Source organism: Protopterus annectens, chromosome 6.part0 (genome assembly GCF_019279795.1).
Source record: "Protopterus annectens isolate FY-2018-M chromosome 6.part0, PAN1.0, whole genome shotgun sequence".
Classification (NCBI taxonomy): Eukaryota; Metazoa; Chordata; order Ceratodontiformes; family Protopteridae; genus Protopterus; species Protopterus annectens.
Genome location: NC_056737.1, coordinates 414,066,588 through 414,087,412, shown reverse-complemented (window position 1 = coordinate 414,087,412; position 20,825 = coordinate 414,066,588). Strand labels below are relative to the sequence as shown.

Sequence of the window (20,825 nt, the reverse complement as noted above, 5' to 3'; positions counted from 1 at the left end):
TGTGAGGTAAATATTTTAATGATATTCTCCAAAGCAACTAGTTCATAGCCCTGAGCCATAATATTTGACACAGAAGTAAACCTTTTCTCATAAATACAGTTATATAGTTATTTGTAAGGCATTTCCCTCAGAGAACCATAAGCAAAAAAGTAAAATTCTGAGGATAAACTTTTAGCGACAACTGTTAAAAATATCAGTTTAAAACTGTGGCATAAATCTCTGACAAAAACAAAATATTTTCCTCTCAAAAATAATGAAGTAGAAGGTAATCCTTAACAGGATACATACCTGCCCAGCCTTGTTGAACCACTTGACAACTGTCACCTGAAGTCACCTGAAGCCTGCAAAGCACTCTTTGGTTGCAAGAAAGTACTTAAATGTCTGCATACTAGCCACTGATTTTGTTTTGCTGTCCTTGAAATATGAAGTGGCTAAGGCCCATGGAAGATGCCTTAAAGATTTGGAAGCTGGCCTGCTGGTCTGGTCCTTGGCAGGCCATCCCATATAGCTTACGCTACTACAACAGTGATCTAATGTGGAACACCAATCATTGATTTTTTAGGTGTAATAGATTCTAATCATTTGGAAGACGTCTGCACAAAGAACAGAAATTTTAGTTGAATTTAACCAAAGCAAATCTGATTTAGGTTTATTATGATTTATTTCAAAAATAAGAAACAGAAAATGAGAGAAACTACTTGAACACGGTATTTAGGTCCTGTGAGAAGGAAGGCATGCAGAAAGGTTATGCAATACAAAGTGAAGTACTGTGAAGAAGGCTTATGCTTTATGAATGTAAAATGGATGGAAGTGAGATGCTTGTTTTTTAGTTTGTTTAATATTAAATGGTTTGAGGTGGTTTTGTAGTTTTTTTTGTAATTATGAAAATGTTTAATTTTAAGTAAAAAAAACCCCTATTATTTTTCAATAGAGGCAGTGGAAATTTTACATTCACCTGAGATACAACTAGTAAACTGGGCCTTGTTTGAGTGTTTTATTCAAAGGAAGTGAACTCAGGAATGCAGTATCTCCCCTAATGCTGTACTACAGTGTCTATAATGGAAAATAAATCTAAATACACCTGGTGTGGGAAATGACACCATAGCCTTCTGATCTTCCAGCATTTGAGGTAAATACTCTGCCAATCGATATCCTTGAAATACTCGTATCCAGCATTGTCCAGTCTCATTTCATGACATCTTTCATTAGTACTCACTCAGTGATGACCTCTACATTTCTAAGTGTTCCCTTTTAATATCTGTTATTAAAAAGATAAGGACTATGATGGCAGAGAGGTGCAGGAGGTTGCATTCTCACAGCAAGAGATTTTCTGATTCGATTCTAGGCTGGGATGCCTTTTGTGAGAAGTCTGCATGTCCTCCCTGTGTTCATGTGGGTTTTCTCTGGGTGCTCCAGTTTCCTCCCACATTCTAAAGACATGCAGTAGGTAGACTGGATACACTATATAGGTACTGGTCATAAGTGTGAGTGCACATGTGAGTGTGTGTGTGTGTGTGTGTGTGTGTGTGTGTGTATGATATTGAAGAATAACAGTGACAAGGCTAGTTATTTTGCGGTGTGAATGCTGGCTCTAACAATTGTCACTGTTGATGTGACACCCCCAACTCCATGTACAAAAAATGGAAGGAAGTTATGGATGGATGGATTAAAAGCCTAGGGCAATTTTATTAGATTACTCATTAACGTCTATTTAACAGATACTGTTTACCTCTTGCCTCAAAACTAAATTCTAGGTACAATGCACACTCAGTGAGATCCACTACTGAAAAATACCCTTCTATTAACACACCTCTCATTCCAGAAAGTATTTAAGTAAAATATCTGCAAAGCTTGTTCCTATTAGAGCTGCTCCATGACATACAGAGTTCAAATAGGACCTCAGACACCTGTAGGATGGGAGGATGGATATCGATTGGCAGAGTTAATGACCACTGCCAACTCACCTATCTTGGTGATACCTAGTGGAAGCACTTGATCTCTACCCAATGGAACTTGAGTTTATCAAGCCCACACTTCCTTGTGCAAGTTGCACTGTGTGCTGAGTTGAATTCAGCATGCAGAGGCATGCATCGCCTCAGAGGGCACTGTAGGGGAGTGGGGTGCTCCACTGGAGGAGATAATAAGCTGCCCTCATGGACCAGCAATGCTGGACTGCTCTCTATCACCCAACTCTTACTGTAAGTGGATGAGCTCAGATTCTCAGGCAGGAGCAAGTGGACTGAAGAATTCTAGCCTGCCAGTAATCCCTGGTTCTCATGACTGTAGAATGAATGGGATGAATGGGTACAGGTAGGGGAGCTATCAGACTTGGTATTGTGGGGATGAAAAAAAAAAAAACATTGTTACTGCTGCATGTAACTCTTTACCTGGTGGCCTCAGACCTTAGACAGTCTATATTAAATCCAAGTAAAGTATACTCGTTCACCTAAAGAAAGAAACACAAATGCAAATGTGTCTATGATATGAGCTGAGTTCACCTTCTTCTATTTCTATAAGCCCAAAGAAAATAACAAGCATGAATGATTATTTCTGATATGGCTTCATTTTGAGAAGGCATTTAAAAAAATTGTCCCCATAGTTTCCACTGTTCCAATATGATAACCCAGGGGCCACTCCTTGGGTTAATCTCTACTTTCTCTAAAATGGCAACATAAAATTTATGTTCAACATTGATAGAAATATGTTTATATAAGGATTTAGTTGTTTTTGCTTTTTAAATGTCATATAAGTATTTCTATATGTATTATTTAAGTTTCTGTTCCAGTTTTCCAACACGAAATGCTGGACAGTGAGTGCATAAAGTGACATATATGACTCCGTAAGAATGAAAATTAAAACGCCCTGTTAAATTATTTTTCTGCTGCCGATAAGTAATTCATCACCATAATACATATGCTGGCACTGTGTGCAAGTCCCACACACACACTCTGACATTCTACCAGTAACAGGATTAGAAATGTCACATATATTATCAAATATGTTCTTGAATCTGGTACCCCATTTATATATAATCCTAGGTTGAGCATAAATTTCCTTGTCACTGGAAATCATTGCCACCTTTTAATGATAATATCAGAAATGCTTTTATCGGTGCTGAAAACAGTGATAAAAGAACTCCCAGTTTTAGGGCTACTGTTCCCATCAGTGTTGTGAAAGGTTTGTGTGGGACTGCCAGTACTATTTTGCTGTAGGGGCAAAAGTAACTGACCGGGTATTTGTGTAACCTCAGAATTTCCATCCACTATAATTAATAAGGGAACATAAGGTCAGACTGTCTCTTCTGGATGACTTCCTTTTTAATGGAATTAATCAGTTGTACTGGGTAGCTTCTATTCATGAACATATGGTTGAGAGTATTGCATAAATCAATAAACTCCTTGAATATTGTTACCATCCTAGCTGCTCTAACCATCTGCCCCTTTATGACACCCCAGTTTTGGTGAAAAGATTGGTTACTACTATAGTGTAAGAAGTTATTTGAATATGTTGGCTTCCTATATATTTTTGCTGTTAAAGCTTTCTGCTTAAAGTCTTTTGATAATTGGACATCCAAAAATATTACTGTGTTAATGTCAACAGTGTGAGTGAATTTAAAAAAAGATACTGTATGATTAAGACAGTCCATGAATGCATCAATATTCTCAACAGATCCAGACCAGGCAATAAATATGTCATCCAGATAACGGATATACATATTTATATGTTTATAAAATGTACTAGAAAATAGGTATTGATGTTCCCAAGCTGCCATGAAGACATTGTGGTAGAGTGGCCCACAGGTTGCCCCCCATAGCAATATCTGTTTGATGCTTGAAGTAATGACCATCATAAAATATAAAATTATTATGGAGAATCATTTCAACCAGGTGACACAAGGTGTTAATTTTGTCTTGGTTTATTTTCAAATTTAAAGTAAAATAGTCAGTAAACTTATCTAAGCCAATATCGTGGGGGATACAACTGAAAAGATCTTTGACATTGATGGTTTATAAAATACCCTCAAGTGATTGAATTGAGTTAGAAAGTCCCATGAACTCCTACAATGAATGTGAGATGCTTGCAAATGGGACTTTGAGTTAATGGTCAGTAAATTTAACAATGGTGCTGGTATTAGAATTGCCTCATCCACTATGGGACATAAAGGAGGGTTCTCCAAAGATTTATGAATCCTGGGTATACCAGAAATGGTAGAAATTGTTGGGAATTCCATATGCATAAATTTGTATTCACCAGGAGTTATTTGCCCTTAAGTAAACATATCCTGCAAATAATAATTGACGTTTCTGTAAGATATATTAATCCTGTTGATGGACGCCTCCACATATGTATCCTCATATAACAAATTGAACATCTGTAGCTCATAATCCAACTGGTTCATGATGATAATTCCTCTACCTTTATCAGGCTGCATAATTCTCAGCTGCCTAGTAGTTTGCAGATTTCTTAAAAATTGCCATTGATCTTTCCTGAGGTTGCATTCATATGTGTTAGATCATTGACTATGCAAATACCTGATGCTCATTTCACAGATCTTCTCAAAGACACTGAGAGCAGGATGAAGTTCAGGATTAAATATTCTGGGGACTCTTTAACTGCTGGCCATATCATCATGATTTGAATTAATGAAGAATAAGCAGCGATTAAGATTCCTGGTGAATAATTTAAGTTCACTAATATCTTTAATAATATCAGTACGCCTGGTGGTGACAAAAGTATTACCCCTACTAAACACTTCTGCATAGTCACTAGTTATATCATAACTACTGTAATTATAAACTTTGAAGTCTTTAGAGCCATTTGAAATAATGCTGCAAGCATTTTCTTCACCACTAGTTATGTCACTACTGACTATTGTCTCTGTCCATTCCGTCCTCTTTGGTTGTAATACCTCTTCAACTACTGTTGAGGTTACCTGGTTGGGATTACATAAGGACTATAACTGTTGATTCTTCTGTTGCATATAATCTCTGATCTTTGAAGTAAAGTGTAGTCTAAAGGGTGTTCGTTGTGCAGTGGGGCACTTTCATTGCCATGTGCCAATATATCATTTTCATAGGAAGGTTCATGACTCCAAATATCTTTCATTTGTTGTCCTTGAGGAGGGTTGGGGTAGATGGTGCCCTCGGAATAATCTAAATTAACTTGTTGCAATTTTCTTTGTTTATGCTGTTGAATAGAGGTGCAAACTTTATCTATTTCCATAAAAGTATTATGATATTTAAACTTTTAATCATTAAACAAAATGTCGTGAGTGATGGTTGAGTTCAGCTGTTTGTTTTCCAGGTATAAAGCATCCATTTCTTTTATATTGTCTTTGATGAGCACTTCCATCAACTTGCATCTGTGTCTGTCATACATTGCAACTAGCTCTTGATGAAGTAATGAATGCTCCACTAGTCTGGTGGGGTATTTCTAACTTCTCAACTCCTTTGGGACTTGTTGTGCTTTAATGCATTCTTTGAAATAGCTATTCGCTTGCTTTAACTTCCGATACTGCATCAACTTTTTATGAAATAAAGCTAATGATTGTTCAATAGAAGGTATAGAAGAGTGATAGTTGTTGCTCTTTAATTTCATTTGGCTCATATCTCCAATATCTCATGTTGGCATATACTAAATCTAATCATATAATATTCTGGCTACTTGTTATGTTGTTTTAATTTTTAATTGTTTTCTAATATCAAGTTTTTCCAGGATGTGTTTCTTCTAATATGTATTTTCAATAGGCATTTTTATGCTTTAATTTTGCCCAGGATTGCATTTATGGGTCATGGGTTGTATTTCCTTTTATAAGATGTATCTGTTTGATCCTAAACGGATATAATGTTTCTTTAAGGCTTTTCAGGTTCCAGATTTGAAATATGTCATGTGACAATTTAGAGCTTATAATGGGTTATATGACTCAGTGGTTTTTATCTGATGAAGTCACATTTTACTCATTAATTAAGAGACAAAAGCACTTTTTTCTGTGTTTATAGTTGGAATTTTTGTCATGATCTCAATAAATCGGGTTATATTTTTGTTTCTGCCTGGATTTTCATGTTAGTCAGTAAAACAGGAATGAACTGAGTGCTATATTACAGCAGCAGCAGCTCAGTAGGTGCTTCACTGTGGTAAAACAACAGCTGGGGTGAATCACTTTAATCCACAGACTGCCACAGTACCCATGCATTACAGCAATTTTACTAATATGCCTCAAATGACAGTCTGTTATCAGACGAATAAATATATAATGATAATGGCCACTGTAATTTCATCTTGCTTTACTGAAACACACACTGGCCCTGCCAAACCAGATCAATGACAGTCAGTTTCATTGACACATTGCCTTCGCACCCATGATTCACAGCTATTTACTGAGTTTAAATCAGACATCTAATTGTGATCAAATGAATAAATGCATAAATATTGGCCACGGTAATGTAATACATGTGTCTCACTTCATTGTACCTTGCTATCCCCTCCACACAAAGACACATGTATACACACACACACACACACACACACACACACACACACACACACACACACACACACACAGTATTAAAAGTATAATAGAAAAAGATATACTGCCCAACAACCAGACTGAGAGTGGCACCATTCAACATAAGAATGCAAGTAAATAAATAAAATGTTTTTCTGCATACTTGCAATTGTCTTGGACTGTCCGCAATTGTTGCTCCTCAGTTTAATTAAGATTGTCTCAGGCAACAGTCACCTAACACATCCTGAGACAATGAGAGATGGTTGATCGTTGCTTCATTAGCAGCCTAACTCTCCAGTGAAGTGATTTTTCTGATGACTTCTTTTAAAAACAGAAAACGGATGTTGCACATGTGTTGTGTTTCAAGCCCAAAAACAAGAAAGTCAACTAGTTGTAAGTTAAAACTAAAAGAAGTAATAAAAAAACACTTTTTATTTGGAGCAGCTACAATCTAGCAGCTACTATCATGAAATACCCATGTGTGTGTGTGTGTGTGTGTGTGTGTGTGTGTGTGTGTGTGTGTGTGTGTGTGTGTGTGTGTGTGTGTGTGTGTGTGTGTGTGTGTGTGTGTGTGTGTGTGTGTGTATATATATATATATATATATATATATATATATATATATATATATATACACATACATACATAGCTGTGTATGTATAAATATACACATTTGCTGTATACGCAAAGCTTCTGTCTGCATATTTAATTATAAACACACTATTTACTAGTGTTAGAAAAATATGTATTAATGTGTGTATTAGTAATATGCTTAGTGCATTCAGAGCCTAAAAGAGTTAACACATTTATTCTATTTCATACTGCATAAATCTGTACAAACTGCAGTTGCTTTCTGACCTTGTATTGTCAGCTAAATCTTGCTTGTGCTTTGGAAATTTACTGAGAAGCAGATGATTTCTGCTTGCGTTAGGAAAATAATGAATAGAACAATACTGCTTATATGAAACTCAGACAAGAAGTTCCGCTGTGCTATGAGAACATACACAGCTGTAGAAGTAACAGATAATTAGGACAAAGCCTGCTTGAAAATATGAACTGCAATCAGCATTTGCTTGTATCTGTATTAGAAGAGTACCTTGAAATGTAACACTGTACAACAGAGGCTTGTAAGATAAGTATTGGTCATCAAGGCCAGGTTGTTTTTCTGAAAAGTTTCTCACAAATCTAGTCATGTCAGCAGAAAATCTGAAGTAACACCTGCTGTAGTACAATGCTTAAAGTTGCGTTTGATTACGTCAGCTTAGAAGGCCATGTCTTGTAAAACAGTATAAGAATGAGCATACTTCCTGTTAGCAGTTAGACAAATCCTTGTATTTGCATGTTTTTGTCTCCTTGATGCAAGTAAATTAAAGTGCCTTAAGTGAACTTTATGTGTATTGGTCTTTGAAGTTTTTCCTTTGACAGATTGGTCCCTTGGACCGGAAACCTTCACTTTGCCTCGGATCAGACAGGCGAGGTGGCTTGAAACCGTATGGAGAAGAAACCACATCGGTTCTTCTTATTTGAAAAGTCCTCCGACTGAATTGTGGTACAAAAGAGGCCAGCCACTTCCTGATCTGTGACTGAAGGATGGGTTTACTCGAACCAGGTGATCAATCACGAAGGCTCAGGTAAGGTGAATCCACCTTCTTTTTTTTTAGATCAGGGACAAGATTTGTATTTGTTCTGTTGGAGACTTTGTTTATAAGTCAGGGACAGAAAGATTACTGTCTTGTCATAGATCAGGGAAACAGAGCAGGTAAGCAGTCATTCTGAAGAGACTATAAAAACATTGGTGTTACCACGTTAAAAATAAGGTGTTACATAACAATTAAAAGGGTAGAATAAATGGGTAATAATTGTACAAAAAGGTCCCAAAATCTGCAGTTAACCGAAGACGCAAAATACATGCAGTCACAGTGTGCTGATAATATTAAATACTACTCAAAATGGTTTAATAAGTATGAATTTGATGGTAAATTAGAAAAATCCTCACTTGTCAAACTTGTCAGACAGCTTAAAACTGATTCTAAAGGTCGGATAAAAAAGCAACGTCAATTAGGAATTCCTCAGGCACACAGGTGGATTGAGGAAGTAAACCGTAGGGAACAAAAGAACAATAATTCAAAAGCAATGTTTTTAGCTAAGGAGGACAATAACTTAGTAATAGCATCAGCCCCTCTGCCTCCCTTACCAGAATATGAAGCAAGTGAACAAGTTTGTCCACCCCCGCGATATCCTGCTGTCACTGTAAGTAGAGACACTACAAAAGCAACACCATTTATTAGAGATCTCGTCGAGACCAGGTCTCGAACACAGGCAGAAAACTCAAAAGGGGACATTGAGTTATATCAAATGGGTAGAAATTCACGATTTATGAGTGAAGAAGAAATATGCCCACTTATAGAAGTGCCTAATCCTCTGGCAGGACAAGAAGGTCAGGACCCAACTATTCTAGTGTATAGACCCTGGACTCCGGAAGACATCCGGAAAGCCACTGAGGGAATTCCCCATCCAAAAGTTAATTTTAGAAAGTTCTTAGAAGATTTCCAAGGAATGAGGCTGAGTTATAATTTAAACGGAGAAGAGGTAGAAAAAGTAGTCAGACAAAATGTGGGACCAGATTGGTACATTGTTAGTGGCGACTGGAATCCCCGTGATATTGCGCTCAGGCCCGTCCCACATAGTAGCGCAGAATTAGACAACAGATTGAAAGGTCTTACAGACCGAATCTCTGAGAAATGGAAGCCTAGGGAAGACTGGACTTGCATTAATTAATGCATCCAACAGGAAGGTGACACTGTTGACCGGTATTATGCCAGACTATTAGAATGTTTTATAACCACTGTGGAATTCAGGTTCCTGAAGATCAGACACATGATTCCCCATATGAGCAGCAGTTAAAGAATGCATTTTTGAAAGGCAGTACTGTACCCATCAACAGCATTATTACAAAACACATGGTAGAACATCGTACAAGCAGGTTACAGTCATTGCTTGAGTATGCTAGACATGCCGAAAGGCATTTTAATAGCAAAAAGAAAAAGCCCAAGTATTTTCTGTAGAAGATGGAGCAGAAGTATATGTAGTACAGTCCAGGAAAAAGGGCAAGTGAAATGCCCAGGGAAACAAACAATCTGATCAACGATCAGAGGACTTTGAAGGGCGGAAGAAAAGGGGTGAATGTTTTAAATGCGGTAAGAAAGGACATTTGGCAAGGGATTGCAAGAAAAACAAGAAAGCAACCACGGAAGATAAGGAGGGTGAGGACTGACTATATGATAGTCAGGAATCACTAGAAAGGGATGGCAGAGAAAGAACAAAATGAGTATGTGATAGAGGGAGTAGAGAATGTGACAGAAGAGATAAGAGGAAGTGCAAGAAGTCATGGATAGTGAAGAAAATGAAATATTGGATTTGGCTTTATTGAGCTTAGAGCTCTATTTAGCAGACACAAAACCAGAAGTTACACTCCTGGTAGAAGGGAGGGAAGTCAGATTCTTGTGTGACTCAGGGGCCTCACGGACCCTGATACATCCCTCCAAACTGCCAGAGAATTCAGAGTCACCTGATTACATATTAGTGAAAGCAGCTAATGGACAGCTGTATCGGGAGCCTCTCTCCCATAATATTGTGATAACTGATCCTGTTTCAGGATTGACCCAGAAAAGCAAAACTGTTGTTTATGCAAAATGCCCAGTAAATCTCTTGGGCAGAGACCTTATACATCTATTTGGTATAGCAGTAGTACCGACTTTGCAAGGTATGGAAGTGCAGCGACAAATTGATAACTTTTCAGTGCAATCGGAGGGTAAAACGTATTATTGGTACAGCCAGGACTTGGTTAAGACTGGTCCAGGGGCAGTGACCAAAGAATTGATGAACGTAGCCGTCAGCAAGTTCCCCTCCCTTGACACTGATAAACAGCATTTGTTGCACTGTACTCTGTATTATTGTAATACACCAAGGCCTCATAAGGAATATGAGCAAGAATTGTTTAGAAATTGTGCAAACAGATTGATATTACATAATCTGTACTGGGACACAGGAGGGAACAGTGTAGCCAGCTGTTCATTGCCCCAGGAGTTCTTTGCACTCTATAAATGTAATCGATTACCACATGTTAGCTTAACTAAGGACAAGAATGTAAAATGGGTAGACTTAGGAGAAAAAGTCACGAGATGGGAAAAACAGACCGAGTTAGAACTGTCAGAACAGGGACTACAAATGCAGAAGTTGAATTGGATAACTCAGACCCACCCAGCTGTATACTTGCAGTCTAGCAAGGACAGCTGATAAGCACTCCTATTGAAGGAGGAAGAAAATGCCTTACAGAATATACCAGAAAATCTCTGGTCAACAGGAAAATCAGATGTAGGACTTATTCATACAGCGGGACCAGTTATTATTACGCCAAAGTCAGCATTTAGACCACAAAAGAGACAGTATCCCTTAAGAAAAGATGCAGAGGTAGGAATCAAACCTATTATAGCAGCTTTACTTAAGGAAGGGGTGCTTCTGATTCACCATGTAACACACCCTTATTTCCTGTTAAGAAAGCAAATGGAGAGTGGCGTATGGTCCAAGATTTACAAGCTGTAAATGATGCAGTAATACCAAGGGCACCTACAGTGCCAGACTCACACACCCTGTTGAATGATTTAAAACCTCAACAGAAATATTTTTCTGTGGTAGATATCAGCAATGCGTTCTTTTCGATACCGATACACCCTGACAGCCAGCATTGGTTTGCGTTCACATTTCAGGGGGAAAGGTATACATATACGCGACTACCACAGGGGTATGGTGAAAGTCCAACAATATTCTCACAAGAAGTGGCAAGCAACTTAGCGGGGTTTATCCCACCAAGAGGTAGTCAGATTTTACTTTATGTTGATGATATTCTGCTGGTGTCCCCCACCCAGCAAGATTGTAAAGAAGACACTATAGCGCTATTACAATTTTTAGCCACTGAAGGACATAAAGTAAACAAAAATAAACTGCAGCTTTGGAAAAAACAAGTTAAATACCTAGGATATATGATCTCCAAGGAAGGTAGGACATTAGATGAGGACAGAAAAATAGCGATTTTGCAAGCACTAAAACCCATTACCAAGAAGGAAATGATGTCCTTCCTGGGTACGACTAATTTTTGTTGGTATTGGATTCCAAACTATGCTTTGGAATCTGCACCGTTGACTAACCTGATTTATAAAAAGCCTATGGCAGCACAGGATTTGTTACAATGGACACCAGACGCAGAATCTGCTTTCTGCAAACTGAAACAGTTAATAGCATCCTCATTAGTTTTGGGATTACCAAACTATCATAAACATTTTTTCCAAACTGTAGATTGTAAGCAAGGTTATATGACATCAGTGTTAACACAGCAGCATGGGGACAAGCAATGCCCTATTGCTTACTATTCATCACAACTGGACCCGGTGGCACGGTCTTTACCTCACTGTGTACAAGCAGTAGTTGCAGCTGCAATGGCAGTACAGGTTTCGGCCTCAGTAGTGTTGTTCCACCCTCTCACATTGAGAGTGCCTCATGCAGTCGCAATTATTTTATTGCAAGAGAAGGTAGCATATCTTTCCCCTGCTAGGCATCTTTCCTGTATGACTATATTGTTGAGACAACCTTACATGACAATTGAATGATGTACAACTTTGAACCCTTCTACCTTGCTCCCAACCCCTGCAGATGGCACACCACACAGCTGCCTGCAGGTGATTGAATAAAAGACACTACCTAGAAAAAATCTTATGGATGTTCCCTTGGATGATGCCGAGGTGACATATTACGTGGATGGCTCATGCAAAAGAGGTCCTGCAGGACAGAACCTAGTGGGATATGCAGTACTTTCTGACACAGACATTATAGAAGCAAAATCTTTACCACACAGTTTATCTGCACAGGCAGCAGAATTGATTGCCTTGACACGGGCATGTACCTTAGCAAAGGATAAATGTGTAAACATTTTTACTGACAGCCAGTATGCTTTTTCTACTGTATATGTTTTTGCGCAACAGTGGAAAAATCGAGGAATGATAACATCTACTGGCAAACCGATTAATCATGCACAGTTTATTTTAGATCTTTTAGAATCTATTCAGTTACCTCAGAAAGTAGCTATCTGTAAATGCACAGCTCATATCAAGCAACAGGATAGGATTTCAAAAGGTAATGCGAGAGCTGATACAGCTGCAAAGCAGGCAGCTTCAGAAGTATTTCTTTTGAATGAGGAATTACAACCCTCTGAGAATTTAGACTTAGAAATGTTAAAGACAATACAGACACTACGAAAGTTGAAAAACAAAGATGGGTAAAAACGAGGAGCAATTCTTGAAAAAGGGCTGTACTTCTGTAAAGAAAGGAAACCGATATTGCCATCTAATTTGTTTAGATATGCAGCTTTGTTGAGCTGTAGTGAGTCCAAAGGGCAGTACTCTGAATTGATAATGACTGGTTCCCAGCAGGATGGGTAAGTACCATCTGAATAACCTGTTTATATGTATGTGATAGTGCACATCCTGAAGGTGTGTAGTGCACATGCAGTCATCCTTGCCCAGAAAGGGGAAAATGGACTGAACTACGATCATCCAAAACTTGATTCTTCGAACTGTCTTGTTTAGTTTGGAGAGAACCAGGATTGGTCTCCGGTCTCCTGTTTTCTTTGGCACCAAAAAGAACTTTGAGTAAGTTCCGGATTCTGTCTGGTCTGGCAGGACCTGTTGGATGACTCTTTTTTTCTAGCAGCTTTTGTATTTGAATTGCTGTTGTTTCCTCTGACTGTATGGAACATCAGGGATCTTCCTTGGGACTGGAAGAGAAAGGGAAAAGGATATAATATAGCCTCCAAAAATAATCCTCTGCACCCAAGTATCTTTTGTTATATATAGCCAGTCTCTCTGGTCTGGGGATAATTGTTCCCCCCAACTACCTCCAGAGGCAGACAATTGAGCTTCCTTTAAGGAGCACTGGTAGGGTTTGTCAAAGAATGATTCTCTGGAACCCTGGTTTTGCAGATCACCTCTGTCACATGGGCATCTTTGACCATTAGAGCTCCTTCCTCTGCCTCTGGGGGAACCTCCTCCACATGTGTCTTGAAAAGGACCCTGAGAATTCTTGAATCACATTTTTCGACCACCTCTTTGATTCCTGGAAAAGGTTCTTTGAGGAGTTGAAAAATGCATGCCCATGGCAGACAGGATCTTTTCATCTTTTTCATACCTGAACAGATTGTCTTTTACTTTGGGGATGAATTAAGACGTTCTGTCAAAAGGACCATTGATGAAAGATGACTTGAGAGGCTCTTCAAACTCAGAGGTATATCCAGGTGTGTCTCCTTATGGAAATTCCTGAACCCACTGCCCTTGAAGTTCCTTCCACTACCTGTGAGATCAACCTCATGGATGAATTTGATATGGACTGTAGGGTCGTCAGCTGAGAAGTAACAGATGCCTGAACTTCATCAGAAACAGCACCCAAGTGGGTATTTCATAACTCCTTGATCAAATCCCTCTGTAGTCTAGTAAAGTGTGATAAATAGTTCAGAGACCTCAAAACAAAGGTTGCTGAAGCATAGACACACTTCCCAAATCTGTCCAGAGCCCATGACTCCCTGTTGGGGGGATGGACAGTGGAACTTTCCTCAGCTAGTTCCTTCTTGGTGGCTGCTGCAATAACCATGGCATCAGCAGGAACTCCCTTCTCCCAAAACTGTCTATCTGCAGGTGGTGCCATTATCCTATCTGGTTTGCAAGGAATGGGCTCTATATGGTGTCAGGGTCCTTCCACACTTCAAGTCAAGTCAATGAGCTCATTGGTGGGCAGAGTCACTCAGGAGGTAGAGGGTCCAGTACCAAAAGCCTCAAGGAGAATAGATTCCTCAGATGTGTGGTTGCTGGATGTCCAACCACATCTCTGCTTAAGGATTTTTAAGATGTCTCCAAAGAAGACATCTTCAGGGGGATGGGGACCCTTTGCCTTCATTAAAATATGTGCCTTCAGTGATGGATCCCTGCAGGGAGTCCAAGTGTTTCCTCTTACATGTCCTTTTCTTAGGGACCTCCTCAGTGGTGTGCTCTGGGGAAGTATCATGAGAAGAGATAATTCCCTGGGCAGGAGCGTAAGCAGATGGTTAAGCTCTGAGACATCATGGCAGAGGACTTAGGATCTGAGGGGGATGGATCTATCAGAACTATTGAGGCAGAAATACTCTCTTCACAGCCTCAAAGGTAGAGCAGCTTGGAGAGAGAGAGATGCTGTTGGATCTGAGAAGACAAGCTTCTGAATCGTGGGCATCCCCTGCTCCAAGGGCAAAAACTCTGAGGTCGAAGCTGGAACCAAACTATCCAGTGCCAAGGCTCCAAGGTGCACAGACAGCTCTGAAAATTTTGGAGTCAAATGCAACACCTCAGATCTGACAGGTAGACTATGGCTCCGGCAGCTCTCTGATGGGATGGAGTCCTCAAAGAAGACTGCGGTCTGAGGAAAAAGTTATCCTCAGATCCGAGCCAGATGGTTCTGGATGACTCTGATCCAAAAGCTCTGAAGCTGCAGGAGTCAGAAGAGGAACTTGTAACAAGGGAGTAGTAGATTTGCAGATCTTCTGACCCAGAGTGGTAGGAGCCAAAGGAACACCAAACTGGCTCAGCGACAAGAGAATCTTCTTCACCAGTTTCTCCACATCTTCTTCTGTAAGGCTTCTGGAACAGCAAGTGGAGTATATGGATGGAGACCTAGGTCTTACTAGGAACAGAAAAGGTACCCTGTCAGAAACTAGATGTAGTGACAGAGAGTACTTTGCTCTGGGTAGAAATTTGGTCGTCTGAAGGTCAGGTTCAGATAGAATTGGATCAGATGAAGTCAGATACGAGAGCTTTGACTTCAACAGATCCGAATGGGGAGGTGTCAGATCTGATCATTTTTCTGTAGCAAGAACTTGAACTTTTGCCTATTTCGGATTTGGGGTTGAGACCAGGACCTTATGAGACCTCTTCCTTGAGGAGTCCAAAGCTGAGGAGGAGGAGGAAGATGGTTTAGGAGAAGATAATTTTTTAATTTGAGCAGTTTTTGATTTAGAGGAAGAAGAACCCTCTGATATAGCTTCCCCAAAAGAAGGAAGAAGACCTTTTAGGATAAGCTTATTTTTGTGTTCCACTAACGTACAGGGATTAAAACCATGACAAATTGAGCAATCCACTTGTAAATGGAGGGGACCCAAACAGTAGACACAAAGTGTTTGGGCATTGGAAATTGTCAGCTTGTGCCCACACTTTTTACATATCCTAAGACAGAAAAGAAAAGCTTTTTTTTTTTTTAAATAGGGAAATAAGCAGAAAAAGAGATAGAAATACCAACAATGGTAAGTAAACAGCAGCAGTGTCATGGAGGGAAGGAAGATGCTAACAACAGTATCTAAGAAGTACAGAAAAAATTGTATGGTATATAGAAGAAAATGGAAAAGACAACAGGAAATTTATAAACGATGGTAAGGGATAGTAATATAAAAAGTTTTTGAAGAAAAAATAGAAATATATAACACTTATCTAACTAATGCTCAAGAGAGATGGAAGACCACATCTTTTGCTTGAAGTGGCAAATGAGATCTGAGCAAATTGGGGTTGGTACATTATGGGTAAGGGAGAAGTTCAAGAGTTTTTGGTTGCCATGAGCTTTATCCCTCAATTGAGGACAGAATGAAAATTGACAACAACAGATCTTATGTTTAAAGGGCTATGTTTCTCTTTTTTAATTTTTAACATTTTACTGTAAATGCTAATGCATGTGCTAATGTATTTGCCTGTTGGCTTGATTCATGGATGAAAATGGTTCCTGGATTACCCCATCTACCTGGTTAACAACATTTAAGTAAATAAATCACTTACAAAATCAGAAATGCTTTCTCACCAACAAGATAACATTGACTTACCTTTCTTTTAACAAACTTGTCCCAGTAGTTATTGGGGAAAGACCTGCAGGAGAACAAAACAAAATTCTGTGTTACTAAAAGTTATATGGCAATCATCAGATTAATCTATCTGGGAAATAAATGAGGAAAATTAATGTTTTAAATTGATTTAACCAATGTTGCCTATGTTAAAGTATACTGAAATGAAGCTTGTCTCCATAGCTGCTGCAGAGAAAGTATAATACAGAACAATAGCCTTGCTGGTGGTGACATTGGACATGATTGTAGTACTTTGTACTTTATGATTACCTTAATGAAGTTTTCTGCCACAAATGTACCTAGAAGTCAGCTTTGGTGTACTGTTTCTTTTAACAATTCAGCTTCAAAGTACAAATTAAGTGAAAGCCCAACTGATGATATATTGCTGATTTCAGCTAAAAAAAAAATCTCTGAAAAACCTGTCTCTGTTTAAAATTCAGGATCTAGTGAAAAGATATTCCAGTCTGCTAATAATCCCAAATGGGACATTTCAAAAGTCGTAAGAGACAGACTATAACTTCAAATACGCAGAGGCTGTCACAAAAATGACCGTATTAAGAAGGCACACACAGCTTTTAAATTCAAACTTGTGCAAATACTTATATAATTGCTAACAATAAACAAATAAATAAAATAATAATTAAAAAGAAAAGAAATTGCAGTAATCCATTTAATCACGAAGCTTGCTAACAGTATGTATGAGTCTAATGATGAAAAGAAATGTAAAAATTGAATTTGCTGTATAAAGTAACTGTAGCTGTTATGCACACACCTACCATCTTCTGACAAAACAGTGGAACTGCATACAAGGATGAGAGCTACACTTCTTGCTTTGACTTAATATAAACAGCTGCATTAAACCTGTTTTTCTAAATCATTACTAAAATTGGACCACCAATTTCAGTATGGTAAATAAAACATTCTAAGTACTCAAGAGTATGCCCCAACTATGGCTGATGTTTCCAGTAGTTATAATGGCTGTATAAAGCCTACCCTATCATAATATTATTTAACTTTAAAGCAAGCTGTTTTCACGGAAGCATATGTTGCACATAAGTTTATATATATATATATATATATATATATATATATATATATATATATATATATAATCTTCTCACTGCCTTTTATAAGGTGCTGGTTTCCTAATTTATCTCGGTGCTTTTCTGCGAGTTTTACATTCTCAGGAGATTTATAAACCATTTTGTCTCTGAAGTGCCCAGCGCCCATTGCCCTCAAAGTAATGAAAAACCTGCTCTGGAATTTAATAAATAATTTAGTGTTTATTAGGTTATTGTGAAATACTTTTGGATCACAGAAGTAGTTTATTTTATAAGAAATATTTGTTTTATATTTTTTTACTTATTTAGAGTATTGAAGGTATTGGGAAACTCATGATATCTTATTGACTATGACTGTATACAGTACGATGGTTTCTGGAATTAAAACACTTAATCTTGGTAATGGACATCATACACATACAGAAAAAATATGAAGTTGCAAGTATTTATAAACTGCTCTCATAAAACAGTACACTCAGGCTTGTCATACTAGTTAAAGGATAAATGGAGCCATTGGTATGCAATGAAATAGACTTGCGCACCTTTGCTCTATACAGATTGTAAAAACACACAGTTGATGAAGTTTCAGCTAAATTGTTGCCTTGAAACAAGGGTAACATCAGGAAAATGTCCTACAGAATGTACACAAGTGAACACATCAAGAAAGTAAGATACTAACAATAATAGTAGACTCACTTTGAAATAACTATGACCAAAAGAGAATACACTTTAAACCTAAGTAATACATGTTGTTGTTGTTGTTGTTGTTGTGTCTTTCAGCTTTTCCTGGTTAGGGGTTGCTACAGCGGAACTCCAGTCCGCTAATGAATGGCAGTAGATTTTTACGTGCCGAGTTGCCAGCCCTGATGCACAACCTTCAACGAAGGTACGCCCATTCACGCATGTCTCCACACAGAAGACGCTTTAGCTGAGAATCGAACAGGACGTCTTACTGTGAGGTGACAATGCTACCGCAGCACCACCACCGCAGTTAAACCTAAGTAATACATATTTTTTGCAAATGCTAAACTGACCAAATCTTTGATTACAGACTAAAAATGCATCACATTCTTGATATACCATTTTCATATTTCTGTGTAATTTGTGCTAAACCTTTGCATCACCTTTTTTCAACAAAGCAGATATAAAAAAAAAAGACAAAAACAGTGATGGTATTATTTTCAAAATAAACATGGGTAAGAAAAGCAGTTTTTGTAGAAGGAAAGAAAGGGTCATTCTGAACAGGAAGTATGGGGGAGGGTCCAGTGGCAGCAGACTGTACAGTCTAACTACCTTAGATCTAAACAGAGGTTTGTAAAGCAAAGAAATGAGACAGACAGGTATGGGTTGTAGACAGGAAATTATGCAGACAATCAAGAGGACATGGGAGAAATAGGAAAAGGGTAAAGGTAACTGTGAATGTAGGTAAAATGTTAAATGCACTTAGAAGGGCAGACTACACAGGCTTACTGTATCCTCCTGATATTAATCAAATGTAAAAATGATAAAATGTAAAAGCATGTTTTACTTTAGACAGCACAGAGACATGAAAACTGTAACTAAATGCATCTAACATAGTAATTTGATAAAAATAGAGTTTTCAAAGTAGATGCTTTTGCATGGGTTAGCCATTTCCATTTCTAAGCTTTATTTATGTATACAGTACTAAGCTAGTGAATATTTTAGTACATTGGGAATGCTGAACATATTCCAATAATGTGAAAATGACACTTATAAATCAACTCTCTGACATAAAAAGGTACAAAACAAGTCTTGTTATATTGCTCAACAACAAACACAGTGGCCACCTCAGAACAATGTCAAAAAGCTAAAAACAGCTTTGAAAGCTGTAAAACACTTCTCTTTCTCAAAAAAGGCAAGAAGAGAAGTTTAATAGTTTGTCAGATGTATACCCAGCTTCTGGCTGCTGTCTGCATGGCAATGTTACATGAGTGCCTTAACTTTCAGAGCTGCAGAACACTTCATAATCCTACCATTTTTTCCTGTAAGTAGTAGTACACTGGAGAAGTTAAACATTTGTGTACTACAAGGAATTATAATTAGGCTTCTCTAGTCATCACCAACTTTTATAATGTGTTCTCAATATGGATGTCAACATTCACCTTTGCTTCTCTCCACTCTTGAATGAATATCTTGACATCCACGTCTAAAACAGATAACAGCTTCAGTATGACTGGAGACCTGATCATAATACTCTGTGTTAATCAGATGGAAGGGCATGCCTTGAGGCCCTTTTCATCCATGATGATGGTCACATGTAGGTAAATATGACAGAAGTTCATTAGATACAGTTATCTACATTAATATTATACCTCATTATGACAGAAACTCATTAGATGAAGCTATCTACATAGTTAGTGCTATAGAAGCATCACAAAATCAGTCATTACATAAAGTAATATCTTCTACTGTATAAGAAAGGACAGAGTGTAATAGGTAGTGAAAAGTTAATAAATGCAAAGTTTGCATAGAGTAAAGTGAATTACTATTACAAGGACAAACCACGGTTTCAAAAGCAAACATACAGTCAGTAACACATGATCTATGTATTCTGTCTATTTAAATAAAGAATCTATTAAGTAAAAGCAAATATGGTGTACAGCTAAAAGCTATAGAAATTAGATAACATGTAGTACAGGTCTAGGTAAAACAATAGCTCCCTAGCCTGAGTACCTCCAATGGTTACATTTACAAGGCATGAAGAACAGCTCTTGTGGTGCCCTTGTATAACCATAGTCACTTTTACTGACCCGGGGAATTAAAGGTTTATTAGTCTCACTAGTATTATTTGTAAAACTATGGAACATATTGTACCTAAGGTAATAAACAGTAATATGAGTGACCTTATATCCCTGCATACACACCAGCAAATTATGTCAATTCAACCTGGATGAGTTCTTTAAAATTATGTAAAGGTTATTGAGGTCATGGCTAAAGGTCAAGCCATCTACTCTTCTTACCTGGACCATGCAAAGGCCTTTGACACTATCACCCATGCTTGGATTACTGACAAACTTTACCAACTCAACATATCCCATACACAGTTTGTTAAACAGCTAACTAAATAACTTATTCAACTCATACTTTGAAGATCAGGGTTATTTGCTCTATACAGAAACATGTCATCAGCCATGTTTTTCAGAATTCTGTCTTGGGCCTCCCTGTTGTCAGCATATATTTCTCTAAACACAAATGCTAATATAAAGGGACTACATCTAACCAGGTTTGCTAATGATTTCAAACTTTGGCCATATACCACATTGATATTCAAATTCTCCAGCA

The 20,825-nt window shown here is 38.0% G+C and overlaps 1 protein-coding gene across 1 annotated transcript in view; it reads right to left on the bottom strand.

Annotated features, from left to right (window-relative positions):
* Nucleotides 1-20,825, bottom strand: part of RYR3 (ryanodine receptor 3) — a 3,250,282-nt gene that overhangs the window by 203,562 nt on the left and 3,025,895 nt on the right. The window contains exon 95 of the mRNA XM_044074157.1: nt 16,444-16,486. Within this exon, the coding sequence (XP_043930092.1) occupies nt 16,444-16,486 (43 nt within the window). The remainder of the gene's footprint in view (nt 1-16,443; nt 16,487-20,825) is intronic.